At 55.1% G+C, this 25,594-nt stretch overlaps 2 protein-coding genes across 4 annotated transcripts; both read left to right on the top strand.

Moving 5' to 3' along the window:
• The first annotated feature begins 578 nt into the window (after window positions 1-578).
• ARMC5 (armadillo repeat containing 5) lies at window positions 579-9,369 on the top strand. 2 transcript variants are annotated; one of them, XM_003916805.5, is made up of 8 exons: window positions 579-1,049; window positions 1,401-1,523; window positions 2,003-2,528; window positions 4,456-4,563; window positions 4,665-5,451; window positions 6,926-7,422; window positions 8,050-8,182; window positions 8,278-9,369. In XM_003916805.5, the coding sequence occupies exons 1-8, from the start codon at window positions 945-947 to the stop codon at window positions 9,086-9,088; spliced, it is 3,090 nt and encodes a 1,029-aa protein (XP_003916854.3). In that variant the 5' UTR covers window positions 579-944; the 3' UTR covers window positions 9,089-9,369. The 2 variants fall into 2 exon arrangements, with proteins under 2 accessions (XP_003916854.3, XP_031514147.1); XM_031658287.1 differs by having other exon boundaries at window positions 579-2,528; window positions 8,260-9,369.
• A 5,206-nt stretch (window positions 9,370-14,575) lies between these two features.
• TGFB1I1 (transforming growth factor beta 1 induced transcript 1) lies at window positions 14,576-20,414 on the top strand. Of its 2 annotated transcripts, none has more exons than XM_003916806.4 (11): window positions 14,576-14,712; window positions 15,950-16,065; window positions 16,192-16,244; window positions 16,354-16,496; window positions 16,671-16,758; window positions 16,872-16,977; window positions 17,085-17,279; window positions 18,528-18,701; window positions 18,978-19,059; window positions 19,358-19,506; window positions 19,765-20,414. In XM_003916806.4, the coding sequence occupies exons 1-11, from the start codon at window positions 14,700-14,702 to the stop codon at window positions 20,029-20,031; spliced, it is 1,386 nt and encodes a 461-aa protein (XP_003916855.1). In that variant the 5' UTR covers window positions 14,576-14,699; the 3' UTR covers window positions 20,032-20,414. The 2 variants fall into 2 exon arrangements, with proteins under 2 accessions (XP_003916855.1, XP_009194588.1); XM_009196324.4 differs by lacking the exon at window positions 14,576-14,712 and adding an exon at window positions 15,018-15,347.
• The last annotated feature ends 5,180 nt before the right edge of the window (window positions 20,415-25,594 follow it).

Genomic DNA, 25,594 nt, shown 5'->3' with positions numbered 1-25,594 from the left:
AAAAAAAAATTTATTATTTTTTTGAGAGTCTCTGTTGCCCAGGCTGGAGTGCAGTGGCACGATCTTCGCTCACTGCAGCCTCCACTTCCCAGGGTTCAAGTGAGTCTCCTGCCTCACCCTCCCGAGTAGCTGGGATTACACGCGAGAGCCAACACGCCTGGCTTGTTTTTTTTATTTAGTAGAGACAGGGTTTCAATATGTTGGCCAGGCTAGTCTCGAACCCCTGGCCTCCAGTGATCCGCCAGCCTTGGCCTCCCAAAGTGCTGGGATTATAGGCATGAGCCACCACGCCCAGCCCAGACTGGGGTTCCTTGACTCGGCAAAGGTTGGGCAAAAAGATGTGGAGACCCCCCCACTCCGCCCCAACCAAATCCCATCATTAGCTCTAAAATTAACAGCCCTAGGGGAGCAGAAGGGGGTCTGCTTAGAGACCTGGTTCCTTCCATTTCCTTGAGGTCTGAACCAGAGTCAGAGCTGAAGTTTCAGCTAAAACTGAAGCCAGGGCTACAGGCAGAGGCTGCCGCCCTGGTGAGTCCGCCGGTGCTGGCCCAGGTTGAAGCTTCCGGCTAAGGCCTTGCCACACTGCAGGCAGATGCAGGGCTTCTCGCCGCTGTGGGCTGCGTACTGGACGAGGCAGGTGGGAGCTCTGGCGGAAGCTCTGGCCACACTCATCACCAAGCATCAGGTTTCCAGACTTTGTGACTGTGCTGGTGCCGCAGCAGATTCCAACTGTGCACAAAACTCTTACTACAAACAAGGCATTTAGAGGCCTTCTCACCCATGCGGACCGCAGGTGCTTCAACAGGTTGGAGTTAAGCCTGAGGCTCTTTCCGCAGTCCCTTCAGCGGTAAGGCTTTTAGCGGTGTGTAAGCGCTGGTGCTGGATCAGGTTTGAGGTGATGCTGAAAGTCTTACCACACAAGGCACAGGTGTAGGGCTGAAGCGATGGTCACACTCTGGGCAGGAGTATGGCTTTTGACCTGTGTGTACCCAGTGGTGCTTAACCAGATCAGAGCCACATCGGAAGCTTCTGCCATACCCCGGACAACGGTAAGGCTTGTCACCAGCGTGGCTGCCTTGGCGGTGAATGAAGCCGGGGAGGTAGGCTGTGGTCAGCCCACACTTCCGGCACTCGCAGGTTTTGGGGCTTGTAGACGGTTGCTCTTGGCAAAGGCTTCTTCCTCCCCAGGGCCAGAGCCTGACGATTTTCCAGGCGGGCAGCTGCCCCTGCCACACCAGGAAGGGCCCTCAGGCGGAGCCACCTCGCAATCCAGGGGTGACCTGGGGGCTCCCCGCGATGCTAACGTTCCGCTCCCCCGCCGCCCCGTCCCGTCCGGATTCTCCCTTGTCTTTTCTGGCACAGCCGACTGCACTGCGGGTGAAGAACTCCCTGTTTCCTAGACGTCAGCTCCTGAGCTCAGGACCACGTCCAGAGCGGAGGACACTCGGGATACCGGGGTCCAGCTCCGGAAACGGAAAATTCCAAAAGCCCGTCACCCTAGGAAGAGGCAGCGAACGTTCTCGGTAGGTTTAACCCTCTTCTTTAACCCGCGTCTGCGGCGCGGTCAGGACCCTCGCACTTTCGGCCCGGCTTGGGGTTCTCAGAGTCGGTCCCGGGGCCGGGCCGCACCACCGCTGGGGGGCAGCGAAGCGAGCCTAGAGGAGGAAAGGCGGTCCCCGCCGAGTGCACGCCGGGGGCGGAGCACGGCACGAAGGCTCCGTGGTCGGACGTCTGGGCTGTCCGGAGGCCCCGGCCCACCTGGAGGGCCTTGGAAGAGTTTCCCGCGCGTCCCGAGGTAGGCGTGCGAAGCTCGGCGCGGACCACACCTCCCGCATGCACTACCGGCGCGTCCCAGGTTGCGCAGCGATAAGGGTACCGCCGCACCTTCTTGCAAGGACAGACTTCCGGGGTCGAGAACTACAACTTCCGACTTGCATCGCTGCGACGGCGCTATTTAAACAGCGTCAGCGAGGCGGTGCCCGGCGACTCCCCTGTCTTCCAGTTCCGCTCCCTGGGATCAGCGGCGAGAAGCGGGGCGGAGTCTGAGGCCCGAGCCAAGATGGCGGCTGCGAAGCCAACCCTCACGGACTCGCTCTCGTTTTGCCTCGCGCAGCTCGCGGCGGCGGCCGGGGAGGGTCTGGGTGGGGAAAAGGACCCAGCTACCAACGAGACACCCCTGGGCCGCGCGCTCCTAGCCCTCCGCACGCGCCACATCAAGGCAGCGGGGGGAATCGAGCGCTTCCGGGCACGCGGCGGGCTCCGCCCCCTACTCGCGCTGCTACGGCGAGCGGCTGCAGCGGGTTCCGCCCCGTCCCAGGCAGGCCCCGGCTCCGCCCCCTCGGCCGCGTCAGCAGCTTCTAGCCCCGCCCCCGCATCGGGCCCCGCCCCCTCTGTGCCGTCGTCTACGCCTTCACCGCCAGTGCGCCTGCGCAAGACGCTGGACTTGGCGCTTAGCATCCTAGCCGATTGCTGTACGGAAGGGGCGTGCCGGGCCGAAGTGCGCAGACTCGGAGGCATACTCCCTTTGGGTAAGTGCTCCGCCTCCGTTTCCTAGAAAGATTGGGTTTGCAATTCGCTCGCTGTCTGGGCCGGGAGTTTGGAGTTCTTTGTGTCATATCCCGGAATAACGTGCTTTGTGATGGCGCACCGCTCCTGTTTCTCAAGCTGTTGTGCCCCGTGACGTCACTGTTGTCTCTTTAGATGAGAGAGAGTCCTCCCAGACCAGATAATTACAGCCATTATCTAGGAATTGGTTGTTGAGGACTTCTTTCGAAGCTAGACTAGCGGAGGCCAAAGGGTTATTTGGTGACTTTTCCAGATGATTCTTATTCTCCAGTTATGATGTTCATAGCAGATATTCAGTGCCCACTGTGTGTCCGGCCCTGTGCAAGGTTCTGAAGTCCCACTGTTGAGCTGGAAGGTGTAGTGGTTCAGAAAGGGAGTTCTGCAAAAGTCACCTAACCCCTCTGAGGCTAGGATTCCTTGTAAAATGGGACAGTGATAGCTACCTCAGAAAATCAAAGTGGGGAGAAAACGAAGTACAAATACAGTACGAATATACAAATATTCTAAGCATGGGGACTTCAGGTTATTAAAAACTAGCATAAGCTGGGTGCAGTGGTACACGCCTGTAGTTCCAGCTACTTGAGAGGCTGAGGGGGAAGGATCCCTTGAGCCTGGGAAGTAGAGGCTGCAGCGAACAATGACTGTGCCTGTGAATAGGAACTGCATTCCAGCCTGGGCAACATAACAAGACCTCATATCTTAGAAAACTAAACAAACCAGTAGTCACTTAGGAAGCAGGAAAAAATAAATAAAAATAATTAAAACCAGCACAGTAAGAACAAATCCTAGCAAAACATAAGCTTTTCTGTTTACCAGCTAAATTGGTGCCTCCTAGTGGCAGTGTGTGAAAGCAGTTTACATGTCACTACCTGCCTTCCACAAAATTAAGCTAGTTTTGATGGCATCTTAACTTTTTGGATAAAGGGAAGCATTAATGTATTTAAAATTTACATAAAATGCATCTGGACCATCTATGTTTGATAAGAGCCTTGGTTATTAAATAACCCCCATCACTCAGCTACTATTTTTCATTTTAAATGTCTTCTGAATCTATCTGCTTCTCTCTCTCCCTACTTCCGTTGTGTGCCCAGAGACTGTTACCTCTGTGCTGTGTGATGCTGGTAGCTGGGTTGGTTCAAGCTATTGTCTTTTCATGCTTGGGCTATTATGATAGCCTTTTGACTCCTCCCTTCCTATTCTTTCCCCCATAATGCATTCTCCCTATGGATGCCAGATTGTATCATGTCACTCCCCTTCATAAAACCCTTGTGTGGCCCCCAGTGCCTTCACATTCAAGTCCTGATCCCTCGGCCTGACATTTGAAGCCTTTCACAGACACTGCATCTTACCTCTGGGCCTTTGGAAAGGCTACTTCCAAACTCGAAATGCCTTCTCACTCCCCCATCCACTGTGCTTCTGGCAAATACCTTCCTGTGTACCCCTCCAGACCCAGCTCGAGTGTTAGCCTCTTCCTTTTATTTATTAATTTTTTTTGAGATGGAGTCTTGCTCTGTCGTCTGGGCTGGAGTGCAGTGACACAATCTCAGCTTACTGCAACCTCTGCCTCCTGGGTTCAAGCAGTTCTCCTGCTACAGCCTCCCAGGTAGCTGGAATTACAGACGCGCACCACCACACCTAGATAATTTTTGTATTTTTAGTAGAGATGGGATTTGGCCCCGTTGGCCAGGCTGTTCTCGAACTCCTGACCTCAAGTGACCCACCCACCTTGGTCCCCCAAAGTGCTAGGATTATAAGCTTGAGCCACTGTGCCCTGCTGAGCATTAGCCTCTTTTGAAAGCCTTCCCAGCCCTCTCAGGCCACATTCTCGAGGTGACTGATGAGAGAGACAGTAAGGGGTAGAACCCTCACAAGCCCAAACTCTCCTTGCAGTGACCATTCTTCAGTGCATGAAGACAGACAGCATCCAGAACCGAACGGCCCGTGCCCTGGGGAACTTAGCCATGGAACCTGAGAGCTGTGGGGACATCCACTGTGCTGGTGAGAGGCTTTGAGGGTGGGATCTGCTAGGGCTCGGAGTGGAAGAAAGGCTTGAGTGTCTGTCCTTCTTCACCCTCTGTGCTCCTCTTTCCTGCCCTCAGGTGCTGTTCCCCTGCTTGTGGAGAGCCTGACAGCCTGCCAGGACTCGCAGTGCCTGCAGAGCGTGGTGCGTGCCCTCCGCAACCTGGCAGACTCACCCCAGCACCGCCTGGCCCTGGCACAGCAGGGAGCAGTGCGCCCTCTGGCCGAGCTCCTAGCCACTGCCCCAGATGCTGCACTGACCTCAGCCCTCGTCCGTGCCCTCCTGGAACTCAGCCGAGGCTGCTCCCGGGCCTGTGCTGAGCAGCTAAGTCTGGGTGGGGGACTGGGCCCACTCGTCAGCCTGGCATCCCACCCCAAGCGGGTAGTACGCGAGGGAACCATTCTGATCCTCGCCAACCTGTGTGCCCAGGGCCTGATTCGGCCTGCACTGGGCAATGCTGGTGGGGTGGAGGTGCTGGTAGATGAGCTTCGGCAGCGCCGGGGTCCTAATGGAGCTAGTCCAGCCTCCCAGCAGCCCCTGGTGCGGGCTGTGTGCCTCCTGTGTCGTGAGGCCATCAACCGGGCCCGGCTGCGGGATGCTGGTGGCTTGGATCTACTGATAGGCCTGCTGCGGGACCCTCGTGCCAGCGCATGGCACCCTCGTATTGTGGCTGCCCTTGTGGGCTTTCTGTATGACACTGGGGCCCTGGGCCGGCTCCAAGCTCTGGGACTTGTGCCTCTCCTGGCTGGGCAGCTGTGTGGGGAGGCTGGCGAGGAGGAAGAAGAGGGAAGAGAAGCTGCTTCCTGGGACTTCCCTGAGGAGAGGACCCCTGAGCGGGCACAGGCTGGAAGCTTCCGGAGCCTCAGGTGAGTCCCTGCCTCAGGGCCTGGGAGGGTGAGCAGTGTGGTGGCGTGGGGTTTGTGTCTGTCTTGGTCCTCTTCACTACCTCCACCCCCATTCTGTCTGAATAAGACTTTTATTACCCAGACTCCTGATTCCCACACAGCCACCTGCCAGTTCCTGTCTAACACACTCTACTCCCCTGGGTCTACCTTTTTTTTTTTTTTTGAGACAGGGTCTCATTGTCATCCAGGCTGGAATGCAGTGGTGCCATCTCCACTCACTGCAACTTCCACCTCCTGGGTTCAAGCAGTTCTCCTGCTTCAGCCTCACGAATAGCTGGGATTACAGGTGCTGGCCACTATGCCCAGCTAATTTTTGTATTTTTAATAGAGACAGGGTTTCACCGTGTTGGTCAGGCTGGTCTCGAACTCCTGACCTCAGGTGATCCACCCGCCTCGGCCTCCCACAGTGCTGGGATTACGGGTGTGATCCTTTGCACTGGCTGGATCTACCTTTTAACCTTGGTTCCACCCCAGCACCTTTGAACTTTGGGCCCCAGACAGGTTCACTGGGAGGTGGGATATACGCAGATTAAGATGATGGACTCTGGAGTCCAAGTTCTTACTCTCTTACTGTCACTCATGAGCTGAAGCGTCACAGGAAAGCTGAGGAACTCTTTTTATTTTTTTGAAACATTAGAGTTGGGGATCTCGCTTTGTTGCCCAGGCTGGTCTTGAACTCTTGGCTTACAGTGATCCTCCCAGCTCAACCTCCCAAAGTGTAGGGATTACAGGTTTGAGTCACCATGCCCGGCCCCCAGCGCTTCCTATTTCCTTTTTATTTTCTCCATGACCCCTGTACTCTACACTGGTCCCACACTAACATAACTTATGGTACTCTCACTTCTTGTCTGCTTCTTCTCACTGGAACATAAACTCCAGGAGGACAGGCACTTTGTTCAGTGCTTCTACCCAGCATCTAAAGAACAGCTTGGCACATGACAGGCATCAGTAATTGCTGAATGAGATTTTAGTCCTATCCCCTCTCACTTCCATTTATCCCCTTTCTCCACGCTCCTCTCCCCTGGCTTTTCCTCCCTCCAAGACAGCTTTTAGCTCATGCAGTGGCTCACACCTGTGATCCCAGCGCCTTGGGAGGCCAAGGCAGGAGGATCGCTTGAGCACAGGAGTTTGAGACCAGCCTGGGCAATATAGCAAGACCCATCTCTACAAAACATTTAAAAAATTAGCTGAGTGTGGGGGCACACACCTGTAGTGCCAGCTACTTGGGAGGCTGAGGTGGGAGGATCGCTTGAGCTCAAGAGTTCAAGGCTGCAGTGAGCCAGGATCCCACAACTTCATTCCAGCCTGGGCTACAGAGGGAGACCACGTTTCTTTAAAAAAAAAAAAAAAAAAAAAAAAGACCGCTTAGGCCTCTTGGACTCTGCCCCTTCACCTTGGCACTGGGTTCAGTCTCCTTCCTTTCTTCCCTCCACAGGTCGTGGCTGATCTCCGAGGGCTATGCCGCGGGCCCTGATGACATCTCCCCCGACTGGTCTCCTGAGCAGTGTCCTCCACCGGAGCCTGTGGAGCCGGCCAGCCCGGTCCTCACCCCGACCTCGCTGCGGGCACCTCGCACCCAGCGCACTCCAAGCCGCAGCCCCGCCGCCGCCATCGAGGAGCCTTGGGGACGCGAAGGGCCAGCCCTGCTGCTGCTTTCACGCTTTTCCCAGGCCCCTGACCCAAGCGGGGCACTTGTGACCGGCCCGGCCCTATACGGCCTGCTGACCTATGTGACCGGCGCACCGGGCCCGCCCAGCCCACGTGCACTGCGCATCCTGTCGCGCCTCACCTGCAACCCTGCCTGCCTCGAGGCCTTTGTGCGCAGCTATGGCGCAGCGCTGCTGCGGGCCTGGCTGGTGCTGGGGGTGGCGCCGGACGATTGGCCGGCACCACGTGCCCGGCCCACTCTCCACAGCCGCCACCGAGAGCTGGGTAAGTTCCCACACCCACCCGTCTCCTTGCCCCCGTGCGCGTCTCCGTCCTCCCCCATGGCTTCCAGGGGCTCAGAACCTCACCTTTCCACTCACCCGTCCTCCCCAGCCCGTCCTCCAGACAACCTGTCACCGGAGTGGGGTGGGGAGCAGGACGTTCTGGTCCCTCCATGGGCCTACAGGCAGAATTCTGCTGTGTCCTCTGCCCAAGCCCTGGGGCCTAGATACCCTAACTCCAGATGCAGTCCCACGCCCAGGATCCAGGCCGGTCTGTGGTTCTTTCTTGGCTCTGCCATTGGTTCAGCGCTGTCCTGACTGCTCCCCACCGGCACCCTGACCTGTGAACCCCACCGGTGTGAACCCCGCCCTCACCACCACCCCCAGCACTGCCAGGAACTGCCCTGTCTGCTGTGCCCTGACCACAGGCTGCTTCAGGGGCCCAGACTTACACCCTGACCGTCCCACCTTCTGTCCTGGTCCTGGACCTCAGGTTCCCAGTGTCCCAAGCCCAGCACTGCCTCTTCAGTGCCCTGATTTCTCACCCAGAGGTTTTACCCTCCTTCATCTCATGGGCCCAGAGTCCTGTCTCAGACCCCAGCTCCCAGCCTGACAAGCTTTCCACTTGCAGGGGAGAGGCTACTGCAGAACCTGACGGTTCAGGCTGAGTCGCCCTTCGGGGTCGGCGCCCTCACACACCTCTTACTCTCCGGGAGCCCTGAGGACCGCGTGGCCTGCGCGCTGACCCTGCCCTTCATCTGCCGGTGAGTGGGAAGTGGGTGCCTTGCCGGGCTGGGGAGGAGTGCTGTGTTTCCCAGGCCCGTTTCTCACCTTCTGAAAGGCCCTCTCTTCCCTGTAGGAAGCCGTCTCTGTGGCGCCGGCTGCTCCTGGAGCAGGGTGGCCTCCGGCTCCTGCTCGCGGCGCTGACCCGGCCGGCCCCACACCCGCTCTTCCTCTTCTTTGCCGCGGACTCCCTTTCCTGCCTCCAAGACCTGGTGTCTCCCACCATGAGCCCAGCCGTCCCACAGGCAGTCCCCATGGACCTAGACTCACCGTCCCCTTGCCTCTATGAACCTCTGCTGGGCCCAGCCCCTGTCCCAGCTCCCGACCTGCACTTCCTGCTGGACTCAGGCCTCCAGCTCCCTGCCCAGCGAGCAGCCTCAGCCACCGCCTCCCCTTTCTTCCGGGCCCTGCTGTCAGGCAGCTTTGCAGAAGCCCAGATGGACCTGGTGCCCCTGCGAGGCCTGTCACCTGGCGCAGCCTGGCCTATCCTGCATCATTTGCATGGTTGTCGGGGCTGTGGGGCTGCCCTGGGGCCCGTGCCCCCTCCAGGCCAGCCCCTGCTGGGCTCAGAGGCCGAGGAGGCACTGGAGGCTGCTGGCCGTTTCCTACTGCCTGGGCTGGAGGAGGAGCTGGAAGAGGCCGTGGGCCGCATCCACCTAGGACCCCAGGGTGGCCCAGAGTCAGTGGGTGAGGTGTTTCGCCTGGGCCGGCCCCGGCTGGCTGCCCACTGTGCCCGCTGGACACTGGGGCCAGAGCAGTGCCCGAGGAAGCGGGGTCTGGCCCTGGTGGGGCTTGTGGAGGCAGCAGGTGAAGAGGCAGGGCCCCTGACAGAGGCTTTACTGGCCGTGGTGATGGGGATCGAGTTGGGGGCAAGGGTCCCTGCCTAGACTGTTGAAGTCCCCTGGGAAGGGGACCCAAGGATGAATTGGCTGTGAAGGAGCCTCCCTGAGACTGGCAAGGGAGGAGGCTGAGCAGAAGGAGTCGTCATAGAGGAGCGGTGAGAACATGGAGCCGGACCCCAGGATGACGACGATCTGAAGACCCGGGAGTGAGAAGCCAAGGCCAGGGTCTGGGCGTGGGGCCCAGAGAAGCAGAACAGCCCAGGGCCCCAGGTGCCTGGCCTGGCCCAGACCTCTGGAGTTGAGATTAAACACTTTGGAGTTGGATACCCGTGTCGTGTGGTGTGTCTGCTTCTGTTTCTTCGCCCACCAAGCAGGGGCTTGTTCAGGTCTTTGTGTCTGGATACAGACCACCCTTGCATGTGACAGTTTAATAAGTATTGGGACAGGGTTGAGTTCCCAGGCTGCTGCTTAGGATGTGGTTTTGGGCCCCAGGGGAAGCCTGCTTCCTGTTGTCAGGGCCTCACTGCTCTGACACAGCAACCCAACTGGACACGCAGACCTTGCTCGGGGCTGAAAGGGTTGTGCTGAGGGAATGCTGTTAGTCTGATGATGTGTTGAAGGCCTTTGCATTACTGACTGTTGCCCATCTTGGGTCCCCATTCTCTGGCTCCCTTTTCATCTCCTGGGCCATGTGCCCTCCTGCTGTCTGTCTGAGGGAAGACCTGCTGTGGAGGGAATCTCATGCCCAGAGACAGACAAAGACCTGTGCTGGCATTGAGGAGAGGGAAGGGCTCACATTGCTTTGGTCTCCAAGGCAGGGTCTCCATCACCTGGCTTCCAGATCTTTTTTTTTTTTTTAAACTATTATTTTGCTTTAGATTCAGGGACATGTGCATGTTTGTTACACGGGTGTATTGTGTACTGGGGGGATTGGGTTTCTAGTGAACCCATTACCCTAAGAGTGAACACTATACCTAATAGGTAATTTTCCAGCCCTTGCCCCACACCCACCCGCCCCCTTTTTGGAGTCTCCAGTGTCTATTTCCATCTTCATGCCCCTGTGTACCCATTGCTTAGCTCCCACTTATAACGGAGAACATGCAGTATTTGGTTTTCTGTGCCTGGGTTAGTTTACTTAGGATAATGGCCTCCAGCTCCATCCACTTTGCTGCAAAGGACATTATTTCTTTTTTTAAGGCTGTGTACTATTCCATGGTGTATGTGTATCACATTTTCATTTTTTTTAAAGAGACAGGGTCTTGCTATGTTGCCCAGTTGGTCTCAAAATCCTAGGTTCAAGCAGTCCTCCTGCCTCAGCCTCCCAAAGTGCTGGGATTTACAGGCACGAGCCACTGTGCCAGCCAACATTTTCTTTATTCAGTCAACTATTGATGGATACTTAGGTTGGGTCCATGACTTTGCTATTGTGAATAGTGCTGCAATGAACACAACGAGTTCAGCTGTCTTTTACATGATTTCTTTTCCTGTGGGTAGGTACTCGGTAGTGGGATTTCTGGGTCAAATGATAGAGTTGTAGGTCTTTGAGAAATCTCCATACTGTTTTCCATAGAGGTCGAGCTAATTTACATTCCCACCAACAGTGTATAAGTATTCCCCTTTCTCCACATTCATGCCAACATCTGTTGCTTTTTTACTTTTTAATAATTGGCTTGCAGATTTTTGACTCCTCAGTGGCAGGCTGATTTTGGGGAGAGCTGCACTGGGCCTGCCAAGGTCTGCTTCTGGGCAGCTGAGGTTGACACTTGCTGTCTCTGAGCCTCTGTGAGTGTTGGTTCAGGTCTCTGGTTTTCAGGCTATGCATTAGAACCAAGCAGAGAGCTTTGAAAAACTATCGATGCCTGGGACCTTTTTACTCACATTGGACTGGGCATCAGTATTTTATTTTATTTTTATTTTTGGAATCTTGCTCTGTCACCCAGGCTGGAGTGTGGTGGTGCAATCTTGGCTCATTGCAGCCTCCGCCTTTCTGGTTCAAGCAATTCTCGTGCCTCAGCCTCCCAAGTAGCTGGGATTACAGGTGCCACTATGCCCGGCTAACTTTGTATTTTTAGTAGATACAGGGTTTCACCATGTTGGCCAGGCTGGTCTCGAACTCCTGATCTCAGGCGATCTGCCTGCCTTGACCTCCCAAAGTGCTGGGATTACAGGCGTGAGCCACCACACCCAGCCAGGCCCTATCTTCAAATATAGTCACACTGGGAGTTAAACTTTGATGTATAAAAGTGGGAGAGGCACAAACATTCAGTCCATAACACTCCCTTTCCCCCAATCCTAGGCAACCACTAATCTACATCTTACCTCTACAGATGACCTATTCTGGACATGTCATATAAATGGAATCATACAGTGCGTGATTTTTCGTGTCTGGCTTCTTTCACATAGCATAATGTTTTCAAGGTTCATCCACACTGTATCATCTCATTTCTTCTTATTAGGAATAATACAGTTTCACTTTATGAATTGCTGTGGTTTGAACATGTCCCCGCAGAGTTCATGTGTTGGAAACTTAACCCCCAGTGCAACTGTTGAGAGGTGGGAACTTCAAGAAGTGATTAGGTTATGTGGGCTCTTCCCTCATGAATGGATTAATGGCATTATTGCATGAGTAGGTTCGTTATCAAGGGAGTGGACAGTTGATAAATGGATGGGTTCTGCCCCTACCCCACCCCCTCTCTTGCACTGTCTTACCCTTCCACTTTCTGCTGTGGGATGAGGCAGAAAGAAGGCCCTCACCAGATGTAGGGCCCTTGACCTTGGACTTCCCAGCATCTAGAACACAAAGAAAGAAATCTCTGTTCTTTATAAATTATCCAGCCTTAGGTATTCTATGATGCAGCACAAAACAGACTAAGACATGGACATGCCACTTTTGTTTCTTCAATCATCAGTTGACGGACATTTGGGTTGTTTCCACTCTGGGGCTACTATGAATAATGCTGCTATGAATACTCGTACAAGTTTTTTTTTGTGGAATATGCTTTTATTTCTCTTGGTTACATATCTAGAAGGGAAATTGCTGGATCATATAACTCTATGTTTAAACATCTGAGGAACTGCCAGACTATTTTCCAAAGTTAGTGAATGATTTTACATTCCAACCAGCTATGTGTGAGGGTTCCAATGTCTTCACATCCTCACAAAAACTTGTTAAATGCCTCTTTTTTTCAGGTTTTTTTCTTTCTTTCTTTTTTTTTTTTTTTTTTTGAGTCGGAGTCTCACTCTGTCACCCAGGCTGGAGTCCAGTGGCACGATCTCTGTGCACTGCAACCTCTGCTTCCCTAACTCAAGTGATTCTCCTGCCTCAGCCTTCCGAGTAGCTGGGATTACAGCTGCCTGCCACCACGCCCAGCTAATTTGTGTATTTTTAGTAGAGACAGGGTTTTGCCAAGTTAACCAGGCTGGTCTCAAACTCCCGACCTCAGATGATCCGCCTGCCTCGGCCTGCAGGCGTGAACCACCGAGACTGGTCTTTAAAATAGTATTATTACTACTATTTGAGATGGAGTCTCACTCTGTTGCCCAGGCTGGAGTGCCGGGGCACGATCTCAGCTCACTGCAGCCTCTGCCTGCCAGATTCAAAGTATTCTTCTGCCTCAGCCTCCCAAGTAGCTGGAAATACAGGCGCCCACCACCTTGCCCGTCTAATTTTTTGTGTGTGTTTTTAGTAGAGACTGGGTTTTACCATGTTAGCCAGGCTAACACGATCTCTGCTCACTGCAACCTCTGCCTCCCGAGTTCAAGTGATTCTCCTGCCTCAGCCTCCTGAGTAGCTGGGATTATAGGTGCCTGCCACCATATCCAGCTAATTTTTGTATTTTTAGTAGGACGGGGTTTCACCAGGTTAACCATGCTGGTCTCAAACTCCCGACCTCAGGTGATCCGCCTGCCTCGGCCTCCCAAAGTGCTGGGATTACAGACATGAACCACCAAGCCTGGCCTTTAAAATATTATTATTATTTGAGATGGAGTCTCGCTCTGTTGCCCAGGCTGGAGTGCAGTGGTGCAATCTCAGCTCACTGCAGCCTCCACCTGCCAGGTTCAAGGGATTCTCCTGCCTCAGCCTCCCAAGTAGCTGGGACTACAGGCGCCTGCCGCCATGCCCAGCTAAGTTTTTGTGTGTTTTTAGTAGAGACTGTTTGCAACATGTTAGCCAGGCTGGTCTTGAACTCCTGACCTCAGGTGATCCACCCACCTCGGCCTTCCAAAGTGTTGGGATTACAGGCATGAGCCACCACTCCTGGCCTAATTACCTGTCTTTTTTATTATTGCCATCCTAATAGATATGATGTAGCGTCTCATTGTAGTTTTGATTTGCATTTCTCTGGGGACTAATGATGTTGAGGATATTTTCACGTAATTTTTGGCTATTTATATAATGTATTGAACTGTCTATTCAGGTCATTTGCCCATTTTTTTTTTTCTTTTTCTTTTTTATTCTTGAGACAGGGTCTCCTCTGTCGCCCAGGAGTTCAGTGGCACAGTCTCAGCTCATTGCAGCCTCCGCCTCCCGGCTTCAAGCCATTCTCTCCTGTCTCAGCCTCCCAAGTAGCTGGGATTATAGGCACCTGCCACCACGCATGGCTAATTTTGTATTTTTAGTAGAGACGAGGTTTCATCACATTGGCCAGGCTGGTCTCGAACTCCTGACCTCAAGTGACCTGCTCGCCTTGGCCTCCCAAAGTGCTGGGATTCTAGGTGTGAGCCACTATTCCCGTCTGGCATTTTAAAAAGCTCCCCAGGTTGTTCTGATTTGCTCCTGGGTTGAGACCCACAGTCCAGTGCCCAGATCTGTCCAAGAGAGTGGCTGCCGCACAGTTGTCTGTCCACAGCTACCTCTAGGGCCTCTTGTTTCCACCTCCTTTCTCAGGGTCTCAGTCTAGGGAAGCCTTGCTACTTTGTGGCTGTGGCTGGGGGTTGGTTGCCTGCGAGTGTTTTCCCCGAATTTGCAAAGGGCTTGCGCCCGGGTTCGAGTTTACCTGTGTCTATGACCAAGTCTTGGAGGGAAGGTCCCAGTGTAGAGTCTGTGGGTGGGTTCACTGTGTCTGTCCCTGTCCTTGAGATTTCTTTGTGTCTAGTATGTATGCCTCTTGGGGCCTCTATTTAATCTGTCAGGGTCTCCGATGGGAAGGTCTCTGAACCTGAGGTCTGAGTCTTAGAACATCTCTCCCGCTACCAATCCAAAAATTCCGTCTGGGACAAGTCTCCCAGGAATGGCATGGGTGGGAGGGAGGCTCTTGTCTAGGACTCAGGCTCTGGCTGTGCGGGGTGTCTGCTTGGGGGCCGCAGTCCATGTCTGTAAGTCTCCCTAGGGAGCGGCTACGGGGCTTGGTCTGAGAAGCCACTTCTTTCTGGCACTGGCCTCCTGGGGCTCCCTGCAGCTGAGGCCAAGGCTGGGGTGTGGCCGCCTCCCCGGCAGGCCGGCGGGCTGGGCTCGGGTGGGCCGGGGCGCTCCCTCCTTTCCACGCCCCTACCTCGGGTTCCCCCGTTCATCGCCCCCCCATCCCCATCCCAGCGGGTCCCGGCTTCCTTACATGGTCACGGCCGGGCTTCCAGCTCCCGGACGTCCCCCGCCCCCCGCCCCCACCGGACACGGCCCCCGCCCTGTTCGCCCCGCGCCACCCGCCCGCGCCCCGCCATGGAGGACCTGGGTGAGTGGGGCCGGATCCCCGGGTCCGTGGCCCCTCACCGCTACCCAGATCTGCCTCCCCGCCGTCGCTCTCCCGCATCTCCCCATCCCTGTCTTCTTGCTTCTGCTTTTCGCCTCTGCCCGCGCCTCCTTTCCAACTCCACGTCCCCCTTCCTGCCTCTCCCTTCCTGCCTTTCCCGGGCCGGCCGCTCCCTCCCTTCTTCCCTCGCTCCGCTCCTCCATCCCAGGCTGCGGCGGGTGGAACGGGAGGTGCGGCGCCCGCGGGCGCCCGGGCGCGGGGCTCTGGGGAGGGAGGGGTTAAAGGGGCCTCGGCCCGGGGACCGGGAAAGTAGAGGGCACGGGAAAGTCTGGCACCAAGTTTTGGAGAAAAAAAGAGGGCCTGCCTGCGCCAGGGTTTTGGGAGAGGAGGAGTTAAGGGCTCCTGAGCACGGTGAGGGTCGGGTCCTTGGAGGAAGGAAGAGAATAGTAGCTCAGGAGTGCCTAGGCGCCCGCGAAGGCTTCAGGGTTTCACGCGGGTGCTCAGAGACGAAGACTGAGGGCAGGACTTCTGGGTTCTGGAAGTGAAGGGGCTCAAAGGACCCGGATCTCGGTATGCAGGGATGGAGAGTGGTGTCTTGTCCGGAAAGGAGGACCCAGGTATCTCGTCCTCCCTTCGGAGCCTGGGGCTGGAAGGCTGTGCGCTCCACCGGAGAGAGGGGATTCCGGCCCCCGGCGGTAGAGGGCGCTGCTCGGTAGGGGTAACTGCGGTACCGCAGAGAAGCAGCCAATCAGAAGACAGGTCCCAGCGAAGCGCCAGTGAGGAGCGCAGGGCGGGACTCAGGGGCCTGGTAGTGGCTAGGCTGGGCGGGGCCTGTGTAGGTAGTGGGAGGAGTTAAGGAGCACGGAAGAGAGAGCGTCCAATGAGAAAGCTGGGGGCCAGGCACTGGGCCAATGGAGCAGTTTGGAGGGGAGCCAAATTTGGCTTGGTTGAAGAGCCCATTTTGACTGCATCAGAGAAGATGGGGAGAATAAAATAATCAGGAGGCTGGGTTTGTGCTTGGCTCCCAGCGTGAGCAACTGGGATATTCCGGTCATAAATATTCCTTGCTACCCTTTGAGCAGTGCTCTGCCTGGCTCTGGCCCTTTGACCTCTGCTCTTAATAATGGCTTCTGTCCTTCTCCAGTACTACCCACTGGGAACCTTATCTTCCGATCTAACCGTGACCCCTGTCTCTCTCCCTGATGTCCTCTTCCTGCAGACGCCCTGCTCTCTGACCTGGAGACTACCACCTCGCACATGCCAAGGTCAGGGGCTCCCAAAGAGCGCCCTGCAGAGCCTCTCACCCCTCCCCCATCCTATGGCCACCAGCCACAGGTGAGATCGGATGTTGGGGCCTGGGGCAGCCACTAGGGCCAGACTCGGCCTAGTGTATGGGGGATCTCAGCCTGAGTGGGGCAGAGTGCAGGCCTGTCATCCCACCTGTGCGTCTCCGCTCTGTAGACAGGGTCTGGGGAGTCTTCAGGAGCCTCGGGGGACAAGGACCATCTGTACAGGTGAGGGGTCTGGCAACCAGGGCATAGGGGGCCAACTGAGGTTCATCCGTACAGGTGAGAAGGCTTGGATTCCCCACCCCTGAACCCAGGCTCCCACTCTGCTTCCCAGCACGGTATGCAAGCCTCGGTCCCCAAAGCCTGCAGCCCCGGCGGCCCCTCCATTCTCCTCTTCCAGCGGTGTCTTGGGTACTGGGCTCTGTGAGCTAGATCGGTTGCTTCAGGAACTTAATGCCACCCAGTTCAACATCACAGGTACCAGGGTGACTGAGAGAGACCTTGATGGGATGGGGGCAGGGGAGGGAAGGGCAGGGCAGAGACTAAGAAGAATACACGTCCCAGAGTAGCAGTTAAAGGGACCTAAAGCCTCAAGTGGGAGGGTGCGTTGAGCACAGCCCTATATGCAGCTTCCTCCTCCCCTCTCTCCAGATGAAATCATGTCTCAGTTCCCATCTAGCAAGGTGGCTTCAGGAGAGCAGAAGGAGGACCAGTCTGAAGACAAGAAAAGACCCAGCCTGTGAGTTTGGCATTGTTGTCAGGGCTGAGAGGAGATTAGTCCTAGATGTCTGAGTCACTAGAGGGAGCATTGCTCTGGGAGGCTCTGAGATGACACAAGCATGTTCTTCACAGCCCTTCCAGCCCATCTCCTGGCCTCCCAAAGCCTTCTGCCACCTCGGCCACTCTGGAGCTGGATAGACTGATGGCCTCACTCTCTGACTTCCGTGTTCAAAACCATGTGAGTTGGGCAGTGGGCCAGTGTCCATTTGTGGCTCCCCAACCCCTTCTAGATAATTCCACATCTGCTGCCTTGCTGACTCAATTCTCATGTCCTCCCCGCTGCAGCTTCCAGCCTCTGGGCCAACCCAGCCACCAGTGGCAAGCTCCACAAACGAGGGCTCCCCGTCCCCACCGGAGCCGACTGGCAAGGGCAGCCTAGACACCATGCTGGGGCTGCTGCAGTCTGACCTCAGCCGCCGGGGTGTTCCCACTCAGGCCAAGGGCCTCTGTGGCTCCTGCAATAAACCTATTGCTGGGCAAGTAAGTGGAGCCTTGTGAGAAGGGAGGCAGAGACCGATCACAGACCCATCTTTAGTGGGAGCTGGGCTTTATGCTGTTGCCTTTTAATAAGTTAATCTGGGAAGTGGGTATCATTGTTACTTATATTTTATGGATGAGGAAACTGAAGCTCTGAACCACACAGCAGATTAGTGGTAGGGTGAAAATTCCAACCATGTTACCATTTATTATGGTCCTACTGTGTGCCAGGCACTGTGCCAGCTCCTTTACAAACCCTCATCTCATCCAATCTTCACAAAACACTCAGTGACTCCATTCACCATCTCTTATGCATCTACAAAGGCTCTCTCTTCCTCCGTCAGAGTCTGGACTGGGTTCACTGGTCCTTGGCTTATTGACTGAGCAGATGTGATTGACAACAGCTGTGCCTAGGGTTTAACCTAGTGCCCCCTGCTAGATCAAGTACCTGACTCCTAGCCCAGAATTGCCCATCTCAGCAAAGGAGGGTGGCATTGTGACTTTTGTAAATCATAGGCACTTTCATCTTCATGAATCCCTTTGTCCATTAAAATACATAGTTTTTTATGCCTGTGTTGGTATAAAGATGGGTATGTTATTATTATATATTAAAGCATTTTCTTCTAGTTCATTTTTTTATTCTGAATTTTTAAAAACTGATTTTTCACTTCCTCCCTCTTATTTATTTTGAGACAAAGTCTCACTCTGTGACCCAGGCTGGAGTGCAGTGGTGCGATCGTGGCTTACTGCAGCCTCGACCTCCTGGGCTCAAGCAATCCTCCCACCTCAGCCTCCCGAGTAGCTGGGACTATAGGCGCCCGCCACCACGCCCGGCTAATTTTATTTATTTATTGTAGAGATGGGGTTTCGCCATGATGCACAGGTTGGTCTCAAACTCTTGGGCTCAAGTAATCCTCCCACCTCAGCCTCCCAAATGCTAGGATTAGAGGCACGAGCCACCCAGCCTGGTCTTAACTCTGATTTAAAAATAAGTAAAACGTTTTTATGGGCCCCTAAATGTATTGTGGGCTCCAGGCTCTGTGCCTGCTGTGCCTCATGCATAGGTCAATCCTGGAGCGCAGGTGGAAGATGGGAGCTGGATCTCCATCGCTTACAGGCTGCGTGATCTGGAACACTGGATTCTTTATTCTGATAGCTCAGAGAGGACTCGAAAAACGCCGCGTAAACCTTGCCTCGCTGGGCATGTGGCCGTCAGAGCCGCTCTGACCACGCCTCACCTCCCACTCGCAGGTGGTGACGGCTCTGGGCCGCGCCTGGCACCCCGAGCACTTCATTTGCGGAGGCTGTTCCACCGCCCTGGGAGGCAGCAGCTTCTTCGAGAAGGATGGAGCCCCCTTCTGCCCCGAGTGCTACTTTGAGCGCTTCTCGCCAAGATGTGGCTTCTGCAACCAGCCCATCCGACACGTGAGCTCTGCCCGGCCGCACTGAGCCCGCCCTGTCTCACCCGGAAAGCTGTGGGACGGGCCTCCACCGCATGGGTCCCGCCCCACCCGCGCTACCCTACCCTTACCCCTTGGCAATGTCCACGGCCCCTTGGACTCCACTCTTCCTTTCTGACTCCCACGTTCCTAGTTAGATCTTCTCCCCCTCCCCCCACGCATGCCTTAGCCCAGTCACCCGGGTTCCGCGCGGGAGAGGAAGGCGCGAAGGCCGCGCTGAGTGTCCTCTCCCTCCCTGCAGAAAATGGTGACCGCCTTGGGCACTCACTGGCACCCAGAGCATTTCTGCTGCGTCAGTTGCGGGGAGCCCTTCGGAGATGAGGGTGAGAGTGAACTTGACTCCCACCTTAAAAGCTGCGGGTCCCCTCGACGTCTCGCCCCAGCCCCTCCGATCTCCGGAGTCCTCAGGGCCATGGTTTTCCTTCTGCTCTCTTCTAGCCCTGCCCTCTCCCACACAGACTCCGGACCCAAGCCCTCCCGCTCCGTCCCGCCCCAGACCCGGCTCCTCCTTCCCCAAGCCTCCTTCGGACTGCCCCTCCTCCCGCCCCAGATCTCAGGTCTTGTGGGTCCCCCGTCCCGCCCGCACCCTTTGCCTTCAGCCCACTCGGTTCCCTCTCCTAGGTTTTCATGAGCGCGAGGGCCGCCCCTACTGCCGCCGGGACTTCCTGCAGCTGTTCGCCCCGCGCTGCCAGGGCTGCCAGGGCCCCATCCTGGATAACTACATCTCGGCGCTTAGCGCGCTCTGGCACCCGGACTGTTTCGTCTGCAGGGTGCGCGCTGCGGGGCGGGGCGTTGGAGGGGCGGGTCAAGGGTGCAGGGCTGTGGGGCGGGGCCTTGGAGGGGCGGGTCACTGGAGGTGCTGCTAGGAGCCTCGGGTTGGGCGAGTTTTCCTGGCAGGGTCCCACTGGACGGGAGGCTTCGCGTCTAGGAAGGGCGGCGAGGTCCCATGGCGTTATCCGCTAGTAACGCGCGTTGTCTGGCGGGGGCCGCTGACCTTTCTGTCCTCTTTCGCGGCCTCCCTTCCCCAGGAATGCTTCGCGCCCTTCTCGGGAGGCAGCTTTTTCGAGCACGAGGGCCGCCCGTTGTGCGAGAACCACTTCCACGCACGGCGCGGCTCGCTGTGCGCCACGTGTGGCCTCCCAGTTACCGGCCGCTGCGTGTCGGCCCTGGGCCGCCGCTTCCACCCGGATCACTTCACATGCACCTTCTGCCTGCGCCCGCTCACCAAAGGCTCCTTCCAGGAGCGCGCCGGCAAGCCCTACTGCCAGCCCTGCTTCCTGAAGCTCTTCGGCTGACAGCCCGCTCGGCTCGCCCTCTCCCCCGGAGGCCACGCCCTCCCGGTAAAGCGGGTCCTGCAGACCCAGAGGCCTCGCTTTCAGAGTGTGAGGCCCCACCCACTGGAGAGCCCCGCCCCTAAGGTACTCTGAGTCCTTAGGGGTCAAGTTCAGAAAAGGCCCAGCCAGACCTAAACCCACACGCCCACAAAGTGAATCGCACACAGACGAGAGCTCCTGTGCGAGCCTCCACTCTCTATTCCCACCCTTGAGGGGGCCCCCTGACTGGGGGAGGGTCCTTGCAATTCCAGCGAATCGGAGGCCAGGCCAGGACGTCCTTGCTCCCTGCACCCTCACTGTTCTGTGCACTTTTTCTACCTACATAAACACACGCATTCCACGTCTCCCTCGTGCTGTCTCTGAATGCGCGCGGGAGCCTGGCCCTGACGCCCCGCCCCCGCATTGGCTCTGTCCCCGGCCGTCTCTAGGCCACTGCCCTGTGGCCGCAGCGGGACCTGCAGCCTCAGCCCTTGCAGATAGCCACTCCTGCACTTCCTGCTTCAAGTATCAGATGAGCCCGAGGCTGGAAAGGGTGGCGACCCGCGCAGGACTGTACAGATAGTGGCAGAGCCAGGACAAGAGCTCCAACTGAGGCCCCACCGAATCTTCCCGCCCTCATTACTCCTTCAGTTCTATGTTTGCTTTGTTTTCTTTTGTCCTAAGAGATGAGGTCACACTTTGTCACCCAGGTTGGAGTACAGTGGTGCCATAGCTCACCGCAACCTCGAACTCCTGGGATCGAGGGATCCTCCCGCCTTGGCTTCCCAAAGGTGTGAGCCACTGTGCCCACCCTTCCCTTTATTCTTGAAATAAGCTCTTACGGTGGTTCATGTCACTTTGGGAGGCCAAGACGGGTGAATCACTTAAGGCCAGGAGTTCGAGACCAGCCTGGCCAACATGGTGAAACCCCGTCTCTACTAAAAATACAAAAATTAGCTGGGCATGGCACACGCCTGTAATCCCAGCTTCTGGGGAGGCTGAGGCAGGAGAATCGATTGAACTCGGAAGGCAGAGGTTGCAGTGAGCAGAGATGGCGCCACTGCACTCCAGCCTGGGCAACAAAATGAGACTCCATCTAAAAAAAAAAAAAAAAAGAAAGAAAAGAAAGGAAGAAAGAAAAGAAAGGAAGAAAGAAAGAGAAAGAAGAAAGGAAGGAAGGAGAAAGAAAAAAGAGAAAAGAAAGAAAGAGAAAAGGAAGGAGGGAGGGAGGGAAGGAAAGGAAGGAAGGAAAGGAACAAGCTTAATCTGCTCCCCTCCTGCACTGCCTTTGGTTCCTAGATTTTTTCCCCTATTAAAGGGCCTTGAGGGATGGAGCTCTACCCAGAGTGCCAGCTGTGCCCACCTTTTGGTTCTGGGCACTAAGGTACAGCTTCTGTCTTACTATTGACCCACAACATCTCGGATCAGCTGAATGCTTCATGTAGAAAGGGTTAAGCCTCAGCTTAACCCTTTCTCACTCCCACCCCCAGGTGTCCCAGTCAAGGCAGAACAATCAGCGCATTCAGAGCCATTACTTACTGTCCCTGCTGGCCCATCTGCCACCACCTGAGGCTTCTCCCAGCCTAGCCCTGTGCTGGGTGGTGCTGGGTCTAGAGATGAGTGAGGCTCACTGTCCTGGAGAGCCCCAGGCTGAGGAGGCAGATACTTGGACAGAGGATGATGACACTTGGTGTGGCCAGGGTGTGACTGAAGGAAGCACTGGGGGTATAGAAGCCAGAAGGTGGCTTCTTAACCCAGACTGGGAGTCAAGGTATGCTTCCTGGAGTGACTGACACCCAGGACCTGAGCCAAGTCCCAGCAGAGAAGGATGGGGCCAGGGGTTTTCAGGTATGGAGGATGGGGTCACGGGTTTCAGGTGTGAAGAAGTTCAGGTTCCATCTGAGTCCCTATGTCCCAGGGTGGCCCTCTGGGTCCAGACTCTAGGGACCTCTGGTGTTGGAAGCGATAGGTCCTCAGAGTCCTTTCCAGCTCATCAGGAAGAGCTAGAAGCTGCAGGAAGCATGTATGGGCACGAGGAAAAGGTGAGGCATCCTTGGCCCCAGCCTCTCCCAGGTCCCCAGATCTCTTCCTTTCTAAGGCTCCTCTCCCATGGTCTTCCCAGGTCTCCTGCTCTTTCCCTTCCATATATTCTCCCCGAAGAATGTCCCCCCCACCCCAGCCTGTAACCACCTTCCTATCTTGAGGATGCCCAAATTGGCATTCATTCATTCACCAAATATTTATTGAGCACTCCTGTGCCAGGCTCTGGGGAGACAATGGGGAACCAAGCAGCTATGACTCTTGCTTTCAGGGAGCCGAAGTCTAGTAGGGGAGACAGATGACAGCCAAGTACAAAGGTGACATGAGTAATGAAGGAGCGGTACCTTCCCGATCGCCTAGCTAAAGCCAGCGCTTCCCTGGTGTCCATGCCACAGCCCCTCCCTAGTTCCTCCCGAGCATGCAGTGCTCTTGCAAGTAGGAGTTTTTGTTTTTGTTTTTTTGAGACAGAGTCTCGCTCTGTCACCCAGGCTGGGGTGCAGTGGTGCCATCTGGGCTCACTGCAACTTCTGCCTCCTGAGGTTGAACCTCCAGGTTCAAGCGATTCTCTTGCCTCAGCCTCCTGAGTAGCTGAGATTACAGGCATGTGCCACCACGCCTGGCTTTTTTTTTTTTTTTTTTTGACAGAGTTTCACTCTTGTTGCCCAGGCTGGAGTGCAATGGCATGATCTCAGCTCACTGCAACCTCCGCCTCCCGGATTCAAGTGATTCTCCTGCTTCAGCCTCCACTGGGATTACAGGCATGCACCACTACACCCAGCTAATTTTGTATTTTTAGTAGAGACGGCATTTCACCATGTTGGCCAGGCTGGTCTCGAACTCCTGACCTCAGGTGGTTTCCCTACCTCAGCCTCCCAAATTGCTGGGATTACAGGCATGAGCCACCGTGCCTGGCCCTTATTGTTTTTGGCTTCTATCTGATTCTGCAACCGGAACAGAAGCTCTGGAGAGCAGGCAGTGCATTTGTTTTGCTGACCATTTTCTCCCTGGTGTCTACAACAGGTCCAGTATGTAGCCAGTCTCCATATGTGTTTGTTAATGAAGGAAGGAGCCAGGAAGGAAGGAGAGAGAGAGTACAAAGGACAAAATAGAGAACTAAGTTAGGGGAGGTGGGGAAGAGATTCCTTTCACCAGGTAGTGAAATGTAAGGTCTCAGCTGAGAGCTGAACATGAAGGAGCCAGCCATGCAAGTCGCCAAGGAGAGCATTCCCAGCAGACAGGAAGCAGGTGCAAAGGCCAGGGAGGAGGAGAGAGTCTGACGCCTTGGAAGAAAGAAAAGAAGGCCACTGTGGCTGAATTGGAGCCAGCAATGGGGAAAGCAAGAGGGGGCGAGGCCAAAGAGGAAGGAGATGTCACATCATGAAGGCCTTTGACGGCTGTGGTGAAGGGACCTTATCTGAAGTGTCTGTAACACACACGTGTCCTCTGACACTTGGCACTGGATTTCTCTCAGACACTTTAAACTCATCAACCCCTGAAGCAGACACTGTGGGTGCCCCACCCATTTACCTGCATGGCCCACCTTGGAAGTCACATACAGACAGTTTCCAGACACCCTGACTTGCAGCTCCTCCCGGAGTTTCTTGTCTGAGGCTGCTCTTGGGAGGAGGGAGTGTGTTCCGTGTTCTCAGCAGGCCTGAAGCGTGTGTGGGCATCTCTGCAGCTTTTAGCCAGTGACAGACACAAATCAGGAAATAAATACCCCAAGCAGCTGACCCTCAAGGATCATTGCTATGGTGCGTTCTTCACAGTGTCTCAGAGTGTCCTTTTTGGGATCAGGCTCCAACCGCTCTTGGTGGTAACCTGATAAATGACACAGCCTTGCGCCAGATGCGGTGGCTCACACCCGTCTGTCATCCCAGCACTTTGGGAGGCTGAGGCAGTTTGGCTCAGGATTTTGAGACCAGCCTGGGCAACACAGTAAAACCCCATCTGTATAAAAAAATACAAAAATTAGCCGAGTGTTGTGGCGTGCCTGTAGTTCCAGCTATTCGGGAAACAGGTGGGAGGATCCCTTGAGCCCCAGGAGGTCGAGGCTGCAGTGAGCTGTGATCACACCACTGTACTCCAGACTTGGTGACAGAGCGAGACCCTGTCTCAAAACAAAGAACCACATGCTTTATTGGCTTTTCTCCTTGTTTCATGTCTCTTCCCTACTCCTTCACAGTCCATACTGGAACCACCTCCTCAGGAAAGTCGTTGCACACAAATTCTCATCTCAGGGTCTCCTTTTGGAGGAACCCAAACTAAGGTACTCCTCCATCCAAACTCTGTCATATTACACTGAAAGCATTTTTCTCTTTTTCCCATCTCTGGGATGACCATCACTGCCATAATCAGGCAGGACTTCCCTTCAACTGTCTCCTAACATTCAAGTCTGGACCATTCTTCTAGAAAGGTAGACATACAGATATTAACCAGCCTAGCCCTTCTTGAATCCAGTCCTGTGCTGAGCAATGAGACTCCAGGGATAAATCAGATCAGTCCTGCTCTTTTAAATTTTTATTTATTTTTATTTATTTATTTATTTATTTATTTATTTATTTTCTGAGACCGAGTCTTGCTCAGTCGACCAGGCTGGAGTGCAGTGGTACGATCTCGGCTCACTGTGAACCCCGCCTCCCAGGTTCACGCCATTGTCCTGTCTCAGCCTCCCGAGTAGCTGGGACTGCAGGTGCCCACCACCACATCAGGCTAATTTTTTTTTGTATTTTTAGTAGAGACAGGGTTTCACCCTGTTAGCCAGGATGGTCTCAATCGCCTGACCTTGTGATCCACCTGCCTCGGCCTCCCAAAGTGCTGGGATTACAGGCGTGAGCCACCACGCCCGGCCTATTTATTTCTTTTTTAAGGGACGAGGTCTCACTCTGCTGCCCAGGCTGGTTTCAAATTCCTGAGCTCAAGTGATCCTCCCGCTGCAGCCTCCCAAAATGCTAGCATTACAGGCATGAGTCCCCACACCCAACCAATCCTGCTCTTGAGGAGGCTCTAGTTTGTTGGGAAGACAGACCTGGACCCAGGCAAGGGCCACACAGTGTGCTCAGAACTGCATCAGAAATGGCAGAGAAGTCTTTCTTCAAGAGGCGACATAGGCTGGGTACTGAAAGCTGAATAGGAGTTGGCCATTTGGGAGACAGGGAACCGCTCTACACAGAAGACACAGTTTGTGCAAGGATTTGGTGGGGATAAAAATATCTGGGCAAAAAAAGCAAAAAGCAAAAATCTGGGCTGGGTAGGTTAAGGGAGTGGGAAAGGATTTCTGATTTCCTCTAGATTTGGTTTGGAGAAGCAGGGGGAAGGATGAGCGGGAACTGGGGCACGGCTGGGGTTGGAAATCAGGCTGAAGAGCTTGTACTAAGAGCTATGGAGGGTTCCTGAGGAGGGTGAGTGGCCCTGTCAGACTTGGGTTTGAAAATGATTCCTCTGGATTAGTTAAATCCAGGGGTGCTCGCTTAGCTAAGAAGGAAGAAATGCATTTTTAGGGAGT

This window comes from Papio anubis, chromosome 18, assembly GCF_008728515.1.
Source record: "Papio anubis isolate 15944 chromosome 18, Panubis1.0, whole genome shotgun sequence".
NCBI classification, from domain to species: Eukaryota; Metazoa; Chordata; class Mammalia; order Primates; family Cercopithecidae; genus Papio; species Papio anubis.
The sequence above is the reverse complement of the archived record's forward strand: the minus strand, read 5'-3'. Positions and strand labels throughout refer to the sequence as shown.

Excerpts from the sequence above, each read along its gene's own strand:
- ARMC5 (XM_003916805.5), top strand. The coding sequence starts at position 945 with ATGGTCACACTCTGGGCAGGAGTATGGCTTTTGACCTGTGTGTACCCA. Across the intron at positions 4,564-4,664 it reads TGGGGACATCCACTGTGCTG|GTGCTGTTCCCCTGCTTGTG; the intron begins GTGAGAGGCTTT and ends TCCTGCCCTCAG. Across the intron at positions 8,183-8,277 it reads ACCCTGCCCTTCATCTGCCG|GAAGCCGTCTCTGTGGCGCC; the intron begins GTGAGTGGGAAG and ends TCTTCCCTGTAG.
- TGFB1I1 (XM_009196324.4), top strand. The coding sequence starts at position 15,311 with ATGGAGAGTGGTGTCTTGTCCGGAAAGGAGGACCCAG. Across the intron at positions 16,759-16,871 it reads GACAAGAAAAGACCCAGCCT|CCCTTCCAGCCCATCTCCTG; the intron begins GTGAGTTTGGCA and ends TGTTCTTCACAG. Across the intron at positions 19,060-19,357 it reads GGAGCCCTTCGGAGATGAGG|GTTTTCATGAGCGCGAGGGC; the intron begins GTGAGAGTGAAC and ends TCCCTCTCCTAG.